The sequence below is a fragment of the Suncus etruscus genome, chromosome 2 (assembly GCF_024139225.1).
Source record: "Suncus etruscus isolate mSunEtr1 chromosome 2, mSunEtr1.pri.cur, whole genome shotgun sequence".
In the NCBI taxonomy this organism is placed as follows: Eukaryota; Metazoa; Chordata; class Mammalia; order Eulipotyphla; family Soricidae; genus Suncus; species Suncus etruscus.
Window position 1 is genome coordinate 58,826,080 of NC_064849.1, and position 12,945 is coordinate 58,839,024.

At 37.8% G+C, this 12,945-nt stretch overlaps 1 protein-coding gene across 2 annotated transcripts in view; it reads left to right on the top strand.

Moving 5' to 3' along the window:
* The first annotated feature begins 244 nt into the window (after positions 1–244).
* PRKD1 (protein kinase D1) overlaps positions 245–12,945 on the top strand; it is a 309,530-nt gene continuing 296,829 nt past the window's right edge. For both annotated transcript variants that reach the window (XM_049766580.1, XM_049766581.1), the window contains exon 1: positions 245–520. In XM_049766580.1, the coding sequence (XP_049622537.1) occupies positions 245–520 (276 nt within the window). The remainder of the gene's footprint in view (positions 521–12,945) is intronic.

Below are 12,945 nucleotides of genomic sequence, written 5' to 3' on the forward strand. Positions count from 1 at the left end.
ACGGCCGGCGGCCCTTCCCTGCCCTGCCCTTCCCTGCCTTTCCCTTCCCTTCCCTTCCCTTCCCCGGGCGGCCCCTCCCCGCATCCCCGCTCCTCCTCCCCTCGCGCGGGGACTTTTCCGGAAAGTTTTTATTTTCCGCCTTGGGGCTCTCGGAGGAGGGAGCCCGCCGCGTCCGGCGCGGCCGCCGCCAAACTTTCCGGCCGCTGTGCCCGCCGTCGGCCCACGCGCGCCCCGCAGCCCCGCGATGAGCGCTCCCCCGGGGCTGCGGCCGCCCAGCCCGCTCTTGCCCGTGGCCGCGGCGGCCGCGGCGGCGGCGTCGGCGGCCGCGCTGGTGCCCAGCTCCGGCCCGGGCCCCGCCGCGCTCTTCCCCGCGCCTGTCGCCGCCGCCCCGGCCGCGGGCATCTCTTTCCATCTGCAGATCGGCCTGAGCCGCGAGCCCGTGCTGCTGCTGCAGGACTCCGCGGGCGACTACAGCCTGGCGCACGTCCGCGAGATGGCTTGCTCCATCGTCGACCAGAAGGTAAGGCAGAGCACTGAGAGCCCGAGCCTGGCGCCTCCCTGCCCGCCCGGACACCCCAGCTCCAGCTCCAGCTCCGCGCCAACTTTCCGGCTCCAGCCCCTTGGCCCGTCCGTCCGCCCGCCTGCCCGCCCGCCCGCCCGCTCTGCTCTGCTCTGCTGTGCCACCAGGCTCTGGGCCCCGGCTGGGCTGGTCGAGAGGCTGGGCACGCGCGCACCCGCTGCCACGGGTTCGAATTCTTCCCTTCTGCTTCCTTCCCAGACCTCTCCAGCCGTGTCTCCCCATCACTCGTGTCCAGCCCGCTGGCTCAGTCAGTCCTGCTGGCCCACGTCCCCAAGTCTCTTCTGACTCCCCTCTCTGCCTCCTGCTTCTCCGACCGGAGGGTTCCTGAAGCCGCATCCCCTTTCCCCCTCCCACCCTCGAGTTCCTCCGGAGATAGGCTTGGCTGTATTTTAAGCACTGCTCAGCCCCCTCCCCACCCCCCCCGGAGACCCCTTTCCCAGCTCACAGTGACGCTGGAGAGTCCTTAGAAGCATCTGGAGACTAGGAATGTCTCACCTGTCAAATGTGCTTTTTCAGAGCACAGGATTTAGTGGGCCAGCTGTGAAAACAATGCCCAGAATCCCACTCTCTGATGTCTCCTAGACTGCCACAATGCCACCTCTGTGTTAGACGTTGGGCAGGGATTTGGCAAGGATCAAAGCTGAGAGTTGCAAACTCCTGATTTCGGGACCCTGATAGTAAGGCATGGAAAAGGCGGGACTGGAGCTAATGGGTGGGATAACTTCTTAGGAGCTTTTGAAAGCAGCCCGTGGGTCTAAATTTGAGGCTGTGGGACTCAGGACAGCGGCCACGAGGGCAGGTTTATTGAAGGCCTGTTATCTTGGGCTTGGCCACCCGGGGTGGAGCTCCAGCCCCCAGAGCCCACCACTGTTTATGAAATGCAGATCTCACTTTCAGGTTGTTTTCCTGGCCTTTTCCAGGGAGGCTCCATGGAAAGGGGTGATAAGAGTGTCAAGGGGTGGGGGCAGTGGCGCCAGTGTTCCTAGTCTAAACAACTTGGAATTGGAGGTGGGGATAGGGTGGGATACAGGCTCTCCACTGGATTGCTGTCAACCCCCTAGGAATCCTTAGGACTTGCCTTCTAATAATCAATTGAAGAGCTCAGGTTGCTTTCTTTAAACTACTTACAACAGAATTTATTTTACCTGAGTGCTGAGAATTTTGGCATCGAGTGCTGAGATGTTTGGAAAATTCCCAGAGAGAAATGAACGGATTTTAGGAAGTTGTAAAAGTTCTGGAGGTCAGACTAAGGCAACTATAAGTGCCAGGAGTTTTGTTTATTAAACGGAATGATTTTAATATTCCATGTGACTTTCATTCCCCCAGTTATCATATATATTACAGTTTTCTCTAATTCTATTTCTAGGCATATAATGTGCCACCTCATCGATATTATAGATATCTCTTACAAATAGAAAGACAAAATCACTTTCCCAGACAGTAAAAACCTTTCATTATAGTGGAAATTATAAATAACAAGACTCATTTGGGATGCAGCAAACTAGTTAAAACACAATACCAGATAAGCATATAAACAACATAAAATAGCACTTCTCAAAAATACAAACAAAAAATTAAAAACCAAAAAGGGAATGCAGCTGTGTAAAAATTTTTACTTACCCAAATTCTAAGGCATCTAATAGAGTTATAGGGAATGTTTAAATTAAATCTGATTAATATAGACCCACTTTGGTTTTGACTGGCTTTAGATCTCTAGTATATACTCTCTCTCTCTCTCTCTCTCTCTCTCATTCACTTACACCTACCCACCCACACACACATACAACACCTCTGTCTTTCTTTTTCTCTTTTTTCCTCCCTCCCTTCTCCCATGTACTCCCCTACCCTGCAGACCTTGATGGAATTTAGGATGGGGAGAAAAATATATGATTTAAGATATTTGAGACACCTGTTTTGAACAGGAGGGAATCTGGTGTTATTCCTATTTATCTCCTTAGCTATCAAGAAGGGTGCTAAATGGAAGGAGATTGGAATATGAAGGACATGTCATTGAGTACCTGTGCAAGGAGCTTGCTGAGGGTATTTAGAAAAAATATTGTGAGCAGACCTTGAGATGAAAATGAACTCAAATAGCATGAAGCCTTCGTAATCTACAGAGAGCTCTCAAACCAAGGGCATCTAAAAGATAGATTTGCTTTGTGAATGTCCTTTAGAATGCTAGTCAAGTAATGGCTGGATAAAAAAAACAAACCAAAAAAATTCTAAAACTTCAACAACAATAAGAACAATGACAAACATACCCAAGAAAACAAACAACTGGAATTCAGTCATGAGCTAGTTGAGACCTGAACAAAAGTTTTGGAGAAATACTGGAAAGGGAAAGTCATTAGATTTGGTGATTTCTTTTACTAGGACACCATGCTTCTGTCTGTGTGCTCCAGTAGTGCTAGTACTAATACTAGAAGTTGAGCCACTTTGATTAATGACAATAGCTAGGGTAAATAACTTATTTGCATTTTATGAGGTGGGCACAGCCAATATTGCTCAGGGACCACTTCTCCACTTGCTCATGGGTCACTTCTGGTGAGTAACCTGTGAAGCAGGGGAAATGCTGGGGATCTATGCAAAGCAGGTGTCTTATCTCCTCTGTATTATCTTCCCACCCTTACTGTACTTTAAGAAGTTATGGCAAAGTGACTTACACGTAGGGATGTGGACTTATATAAATTTTGTAATTATATACTGGCTGGTTGATTTAAAGAGGACATTGTATATCTATCAAGCCAACTCCATTTATGTCATTTGCTAACTTGATCTCTCACTTTGTCTCCTACATTGGGATAGGCAGAAACAAAGTTAAGAGGGCATTCATACCCATCATGGAATTAAAGGGAACTCTTTGCTTAGTGACAGTATAAATGGCAGAGTGGGGAGTTAAGGAAGTGGGAGAAAGTCCTTTTGTACTTTATTTCAAGTTCTCTGATGTATCTTTTTAAAGATATTAAGGGACAGAAATGGGGGTTGGGTAGAGGGAGGGAGGGTAAAATGGATATGAATGTTATGTTAGGAAAGAGATGAGTTTTTGAAGTCCTTTACAATTTACTATGCAGATTGGAGTCATGTGGAGTTTACAGCTGTAAAGTCTTCTGATCTGAATTCTCCTGGTCTTTGTTTAAAAAAGTCTTAAGGGTGTTTATGGCTGAGCTATGTGAGAGTTCCCTGAATACTAAAGCTGAGCTCAGACTTAAACCTTTGAAAGTATTAGTTGACAGCTCATTTTATTTCAGCACATTCTTGGGACACTTTCTGTGGGATGAACCACTGAGGTGTACAGGGCTAAGAAACACCTGTCTTGGAGAAGCTGATTTAGAATATTGATTTTCTTTATGTGGGTTTGAAAAGCGATAGGCATACTATTAAACTTAAAATCTTGATGGCAATTCAATATTATTATTTAATCTTCTTTTGTTTGTTTTTGGGCCACACCCAGTGATGCCCAGGGGTTACTCCTGGCTATGAGTTCAGAAATTGCTCCTGGTTTAGGAGACCATATGGGACCTCAGGGTATCGAAACCTTGGTCTGTCCTAGGTTAGCATGTGCAAGGCAGATGCCCCACCACTTGTGCCACTGCTCTGGCCCCCAATATTATTATTTTAATATAAATGAAGCTCTAAGGAGATATTGATTATAGGATTATTTCCTTTTTCTTTTAGTTTATAAATTTACACTTTTGTACATAACAGTTTATATAATTAATTCTTTCTGTTTTATCTCTGTTAGCCCAAGATTTTATTTATATTATGTCCATTTCTTTAGTTTGTAATAAAAGATTGTATTTTTGCAAATGTGTTCTTTTTGCTATTGCCCTTGTTTATTGTTTTCAGAGAGTAAAACAAATAATAACAGTAATTGAATTCACTTTGAAACATTGCTTTTTACTATCAAAAAAACTTGGATTATAAAGACTGATAGGAATTGTTTTGAATCAAGGAATAGTTATCCAGCGTAAGGATTAGTTTAGTTTCATGAAATCATCTATATGCTTGTGTCAATATAGATAGCCACATTATGTTTTCATAAAAACTTCACAGTAATAATTAGGGTTATATGATTAATGTGATGAAATTAATATGACAAGATGTCCATACACTTTGGCTATTATTTTATAAGCAATGTGACTCATGCTTTCTTTTTGAGTTTTATTAAGTGGGCCAAAGACACCTATAAGTCTCCAGGCATACACTTTCATTATACTAGACCAAAGAAATTGTAGAGTGAAGTTTTATCAGAGATCGCTCAGTGAAGTAATAATGAAGGCCTGTGCCTTAATTTATGGGCAGTTTAGCATTGTTTGAGTTTCACATACAAAATTGTAAATTGCTTACTTTTATCTTTACGTGTATTGTTAATGTTAATGCTATTTCAATCAAGAGTGAGAAAGATAGATGTAATGAGGGGTTTGACCAGACCCACATAGTTGCAACAGTAAAATCATTTTAAGGTAATAATGGGTTTCAAGTTTCAGGTTTACGTTTTTATTCTACGTTTGCAGTTGTATTTATTATATAATTAATTAAATTTCTCACTTAAATATGAATAATAGAATTTTAATTTTATAATTTACTCTTAATAAACATCAATACTATAATATTAAAATTTAACAAGTTTTTAATAGGATTATATTTCATATATTATTCCTCCATAATCTGTATCTGTTTACCACTATTGTATGTAGTGTATTACATAGTGTTTTACTTAAGTCTAATTCTTCACATATTGCCTCCAGATGTTATATTTTTACTGTAGAATGCATCAAATAAGAACTTATAGTTATTTGATACCTTTCAAAAAATAGGCTATTCTTAGAATCCAAAAGGAAAACTCTGCTTTGTGTTTTTTAAAAATCAATGTACAGAACGTCAATGAAGAGAACTTTTCTTCTAGTTGTAGACTATTCAACAGTTTAACAAGGAGACCATTCTTTGAATCTATAAAGCTACCTAGAGTTTTTGGTCTACAAAAAACTGGAAGATTGATTGACAAATACATAAATTAATTGGAGTTTTATGATCAAATTTGAAAGTTTTAATTTTGGGTGAAAACTAGAGTGTATGTATCCTTGGGAGTGGTGGTTAGAGAATGAGGGAACATGAAAAATATCTTAATAAAATTTGAAGTTTGTTCAACACTTGATAGCTGAAAACTCACACTGATAGCTATTGCATGACTACACGGCTATCATAGTTTAATAAGGGAAATCTAAAGTGTCCGTTGGATAATTACCATTACTCCCTGTTTAAACTCCTCTGGATTATTATACTAATTCCCAAACAATTTGTAAATGAGTGTCTTGTTAGATAGCACAAATTTGTAAGGCGATGAGTATGTACTTGTGATTTACTTGGAGAATTAAAGATAATGTTATATAAGATTAAAGATATATATATATATATATATATAAAAGATACATTACCTAGTAATTAGATGTAAAATGAGTAAGATTATTAATATGCTTATGTATTGCAGACTAGCACACTGTCTTCTTAATGAAATAAAAATGTATTTTATTCTTAATGTTATCTCAATATATAATTAAATTTCTAATAATAGATACTACAGCTATAAGGTAACATTATTTGATTTTTGCCCTCTTATGATAGTAGGAGTAGCTTTATTGTGGAATTGCTTCTCAGAAATCAACCCTGCAGAATTCCTTAGGCACTAATTTAATTAGTACTATGTGAAAAAATGCAAGAAGATAAAAAGTAAAGTATATTTTCATTGTTATTAATTATATATGGCAGATTGATTTAAATCCTTTTCTAATAATAAATACATTTGATTCATATATTATTTAATGATAAGGCAAGAAAGTGGGTAATGCTGCTGTATTTGGCAACAATGATTTGCCAATTTGGTTGGTGCGCAAACAGAAATCAAAAGTTCCTTTGCCTATAATACTTTGATGTGAAGGGGAAGGGATTTGGAAATGACTTGTGAAGATTACATTCTGCTGTCATGCTAGCATGCAGAAGTTATTAGCTAAATCATTGCTTCTGATGAATAGCTAATACAACACAGTTGTCTGTGCAGAAGAGTTCTGTGGAGATGAGAGGATATTTTATTGGGAAACAGTTGAAGTTGTACTTTGCTTAAACTAATCGTAAGTCTTACAGTTTTTTCCAATGCCACTTACCTCTCATGGAACCCTATGTTCTGGTATGAAACCTTTGGACAACCACAATAAGAAATTATTATTCATCTATTCTTTAAAGAAGAGTGGAATGACTAATTATATAAAACGTATGTGTGTGTGTGTGTGTGTGTGTGTGTGTGTCTGCAAGTATTAGACTAGAATCACTGACAAAGCTCTCAGATGAGAAACTCACAAAAAGATCAAGATAGCAGAATTGTGATGGATTTTGATGGACTGTAATTAAATTGAATAAAATACAGTAGGTAAATTTATAAGAATCAATCATAAATGAAAAGGTCTTTGTTTTTAATTATGAAGTTCCTTGTTGTGTGCTTTTTGAATCACACCTGGCAGTGCTCAATGTTTACCCTAGTTTTGTGCTCAGGGGATCATTCCTTGGAGTGTGTGGGCACCATATGTGGTGCTGAGGCTAGAACTGGGTCCAGTGCTATGCAAGTAATGTACTTTACTACTGTACTATGTTTCTGGCCTACATTTGAATTGTTTCTGTGTTTTGAGATAACTCATCATTTTAATTTCTGTTCTCTAAAGATCATGTAGTTCATCTGAAGCTCAAATCTGAAAATCAGGTTACACTACAAGTTTTTCTTTCCATTTTTAAGAGAGGATTTACCTTCTATTTTCTCAGTATTTTTCTTTATGGGGTTTTAAAATAAGATATCAGTTTTTAAAATTTTTTTCTTTTATATTGTAATATGTTAGAACAACATAAAATAACAGTAAGATAACTTGTTTTCTATTTCTATTGGTAATGTTTAGACACAGAGAAAAATAGGTTTTTGCACATAGATATTTAAAAATTTTCCCCATCTACAATAAAATGTGAGATTACCCCCAGGAATTACTCTGATTCTGTCAACCAAATATTTTTGTACCATTAAAAACCAATAATGACAGCACTACTTGAAGTTAGTTGGCAGCAGAGAAGCCCACATTATGTCGTTTCTTATTTTGTCTTTCTAGAGTCACACAGAATACAGAAGAGTAAATAAACAAAGTCTTGAATTATATGGTCATTAGGGCCAATTTGGATTATATAATTTAGGTAGCTATAAAGATAAGGATTGGTATTAAAATACATATTAAGATTAAATTATATTTATCCATTAATAGTTTCTTTATAGAAGTTTTTTTTTTAAAGTTACAAAAAGGTTTTACTTGGCTATGCTAGACAGTTGATAGAGCAGCTTAGCAATGTTGGCAAATATGAATATTAGATTTTTAAATATGCAATCACATAGGAATTTTGTTCAACTAATTTTGGTGAAAAGAAAAAAAATATGTACCCTTCACTAAATCTCTAGCTTCTCTTCTGACTAAGCCACTGATTAGTGAATTTGTAACTCCTACTCAGGCACAATTTCAAGAATTTCTGAATGTCTCTTTTGCTAATTGCTTGTAATAACTATTTTACATTTATCATAGAAATGAATAAAAAGTAGAATATATAATGGAAATATGATTGAAATATGTGAACATGTAATGAATGAAATTAATATACAAAGACTGTAGACTAGTCCTTTATATTATTAACATAAAAAACAAACTTAGTTTGGTAGGAAATTCTTGCAACATATTTTGGTAAAATTATTTTCATATGAATCTGGACATGAGTGATAATCCTGTGGTTGGGTGTTTTTCTTGTAGGCATTTGACCTGTGTTCAGTCTCCTGAACATCATAGGTTCTCTGAGTACCACCAAGAGTCATCTCTGAACATAGAGCCATGAGTAAGCCTGGAGCATATTGGCAAATGTGACCCCCAAAACAAACAAAAATTGTACGAATCTATTAATTCAGATGGTTGGATGGATTGCAACATGTATATAAATGTTATACATTGAAAACGTGGACACTAGTTGCACTATACAAAGTTTGTTATAGGAATAATAAACATGTAAGACCTAATGAAAAGGGTTTTTTTGTGCTTATTCCTGGTTCTATGCTCAGGGATCACTACTGGTGGTTCTCAGGTGACCATACATGGATTTGGGTATCAAACACATTGACTGCATGCTAGACAAGCCATCTACTCTAGTACTATCTCTTTGACTTCCAATTAAAAGTTTTTTATGTATGAATAAACATCTCAGCCTTTCATAAATAGTGGGTAAAATGAATGAGAATATAAAGCTAATTTGATAAGATGTTACAGATGAAAGCATTTGCACATAGAAAAATATTTTAAAATCAGTTTGCTTCTTATATATTTTCATAAAGTTATAGCTAGACGTTAAGAATGCTCTTGAAATTTATTTAGCTAAATTTATACTGATGTAAATTTTTGACTTTCTTAAGAAGCAAAATATTTTTTCATGAATCATTAATAAAGATTAAGTCATTTTCCTTAATAAAGACTTTTATACTGTCAGCAAGGAACATACTTACAAATCAAAACCTTTTTCTAGGTTGTCTAAATCAGTCATACTAATGATAAAATAACTACTGGATAATTATGGTACTATCATTTTGTTTTGAATAGATAACTATAGCCAGGAGAGACCAGCAAGATTTAATTCTAGTATTTGAATCGACTTCCTGATAACTTAATTGACTGGATTAGATAATCTGCCATTGGTCTGATATTTATTCATGATACTGTCGCTCAGTCTTTTAATCAATTGAATGTGAATATATTTTTTCTTTTACTTAACTCCTCAATTTATTGACATTTGGGTAAGTTGATGGCTTAGTAGGACTTCTTGGATGGGACCAGAATTTATTATAGTCACCTCAAGAGACCACATTCTTTACAAAGCCTTTAGGGAGGGATATCTTCAGCACTCTAGGGAATCTGACATCAGTAGTAGGAGGAATTTGGAGACACAAAAGAGCAATTTCCTGAAGAAAACAGACTATTAGGATGGAACTGAGGAAGAGGCTTTGGTTTATGAAATGGTGAGGCTTGCTTTCCTGTGCTAGCAGAACCTGCTCTATAGTCTCTGCACTTAGTCTTTGAAGGTCTGTATCCTTGATGTAACACTAAAAATATGTCAGACCAATAGAGTTCTAATGATTTATAGGTTGGTTAATACAGCTCAGCTCTCAGACTATATCTAGAGATTATGACCCCCTTTAGCTCTGATGGGCAGATAACTGCAATTTTTTCTATTCTAGGCAGGAAAGAGTTGAGATTTGGTTGGGCATGAGAGTTGGCAAATGAACTTTGATGAATGCTGTGAGTGGTTGTGTGTAGAGCAACCTTTAGCACCTGAGGCCCTTGAGAGTATGAAATTGAGAGCAGAAGACAATGGCAGTGAAGCACTGGGTACTGAGTTAGGAGTCAAACTGGATCTGCCCCACTAGAAAACTTTTAAATGCTGGTGGAAGAGTTTTTTTTTTGTTTTGTTTTGTTTTGTTTTAAAGAGTAAAAATTCTGATGTTTTCTGTGTTATGGATGAGAGGCTCAAAGAGCATGTTCACAAAGGCTTGAATGAGAGTATTTTAGGAATAAGTTGTCCCTGGAGCCTTGACTTGTGGTCTGTTGGATGCCGGATCTGAAGGTAACCATGGCCTGCAGCAATGTCTGTAGGAACAAAATCTTCCAGGCATTAATTACGTTGACTCTTTCTGTACTTAATTTGATTTCCTATTTTTTCAGTTTTTTTTTATTTCTGATTTAACCATAGCTCTGTGATAGTTATGTCTTCATATAAGGATTGGGGAAGCCAAGGGACAGAGTTTAAATCATTGACCTCAAATATTATTTACCAAATGAACCTGACTATGGTTGATTCACTTACCATAGATAATGCTAGTAAGAAATCATAGTCAGCCACAGATCATTATAGAGTCTTTAAAACCATTCAGGGTTTTTTTTGGGGGGGGGTGGGGTAGGAAAGAAGGAAGAAATGTAAAATTTCCTATTATGTTGGCTAAAGTGTACTTAAAAACACTTTACCTGGGGCCAGAGAGATAGCATGGAGGTAAGGCATTCGCCTTGCATGCAGAAGGTCGGTGGTTCGAATCCTGGCATCCCATATGGTCCCCCGAGCCTGCCAGGAAAGATTTCTGAGCATAGAGCCAGGAGTAACCCTGAGCACTGCAGGATATGACCCAAAAACAAAACAAAACAAAACAAAAACAACAAAACAAAAACAACAAAACAAAACACTTTACCCAGGAAGGCATTACCTGTAAGGCTTTTCTCTTCTAGAGTTCACATTTCAATTTGTGGTCAGCCAGAACTCTAGTCACTTTGGAGTTTACCACAGTAGTTCTCTCTTAGTGGCAAGATACCTACCTCAAGTATTGATAGCTAATAGGGCATTAGAAATGGACTTCCATTGATGACTAATGGCAGTCATCTGTGGCATCAGAAATATGATTTCTCAAAGAATTTTAGAGGTATACCTCACCTTTGAGGAATCATATAAGTTCTGTTGTACTTGTTAGTATTTTATTTTATTTTACTTTTTTTTTTTGTTTCGTTTTTGGGTCACACCCATTGACACTCAGGGGTTACTCCTGGCTATGCATTCAGAAATTGCTCCTGACTTTCGGGGACCAGGTGGGACGTAGGGGGATCAAACCAGGGTCCTTCCTAAGCTAGTGCTTGCAAGGCAGGTGCCTTACATCTAGCACCACCACTCTGGCCCCTTATTTTATTTTTTTTTAAACTTTATTTATTGATGGATTGATTGGTTTTTGGGCCATAACCGGCAGTGCTCAGGGGTTACTTCTGGCTATACACTTAGAAATCGCCCCTGGCAGGCTGGGGCATATATGGGATCCTGGGAATCTAACTGGGTCCCTCCCAGGTCAACTGCATGCAAGGCAAACACCCTACCTCTGTGCTATCTCTTGGCCCCATTTGTTAATATTTTAAAAGGAATAAATATCTTGTGGCAGAATTTAGTTTGAAATCTACTTTCACTATATTCTGTAAGAGAATGTGGGGACAACCAGCTCATATCACTCTTTGAATACCTACTGTTGTTTAATAATTTTTAGGGGTAATTCAATTGCCTTATATTGGTTCTCCATTTTTCTTTGTAATGAGCTGTTGACAGGTGCTTTGGAAGAAGTGCTTATGAATTATGGTAAGACTCTTGATAAGTCTTGTTTGTGGATAATTGTGATTCAAAACTTGTGGATGTAAAGAATGTTAGCCACCAGTGTAAATTAATGAATTGTTTCTTCTTGAAAAGAACTTTGATTCTAAACTGATTTTGAGAAACTGAGAGTTCTTAAGAAAAGTGGCATTTAGTGGTTGCTTTTCATTTGAAAAGTGTTTGGATTGCTTTTATGAGAAGGATCATGTTTTGGAAATAGGTTTGCTTTGTTTATTACAAAGTTTATGTATTTGTTTGCCTTCTTTTGGTCATTCATAAATGAACTCACATTTATTCCCACTTTTGCATGATTAATCATAGAATTTGGAGGTTTCACTCAGTGATATTGGCCAGTGTGAATTTTTAAGGGCCTTATAGTCTTTTGTATTGTATGTGTACAGGAATATGTCCAACACTTCCATTGTGGATTGTTTTGTCTTTTGGCTCTATAAAAATGTAGTGTATATGTAAGTTGACATGATTCGTGCTATATTATGTCAATAATTCAATTAAATTCTATGGGTTCCTGCCCTGAGAAACTGAGAAAGCATATAGTAGTTTTTCTTAACTAATGACTAGATATGTATCTTGAATATCATTTTTATATATTTGGGGCATATTAAGTTTTACTTGACTAACAGGACAACAGTAGACTTGCCCAACTACATAAGGAACCTAAATTTACTAGATGTCTACTTAGTCATACATTGTGTATGTATTTTTACTTTAGGATACTCATCTTTAAGTAGGAGGACATAAGGCATCGGTATTTGTTCCAGAAGTGTTAGTTGGGTCATTCGTGCCAAATGACCAGAATTTAGAAACAGTTGATTAACCTCAACAGTAGTTCCGAGATAGGCAACTCTGATGCTCCTTGTGATAGATGCCAGTTATGATATAGCTCTTTAGAAAATTTAGATAAATATCATTAGAATTTTCAAGCACTGAAGAATAGGTTTTACATGCTCAATGACTCAGGAAAGAGTGGGGTGCAAAAGTAAATATACAGTGAGGATTTGAAATAAGTTGACTTGGATGACCACATACCTGCTTATACTCTACTCTTATACCTCTGCTATGAAATTTGCCTAATTTGTATGATTATCAAAGCTATTGAGATTTAAGTTAAAAAC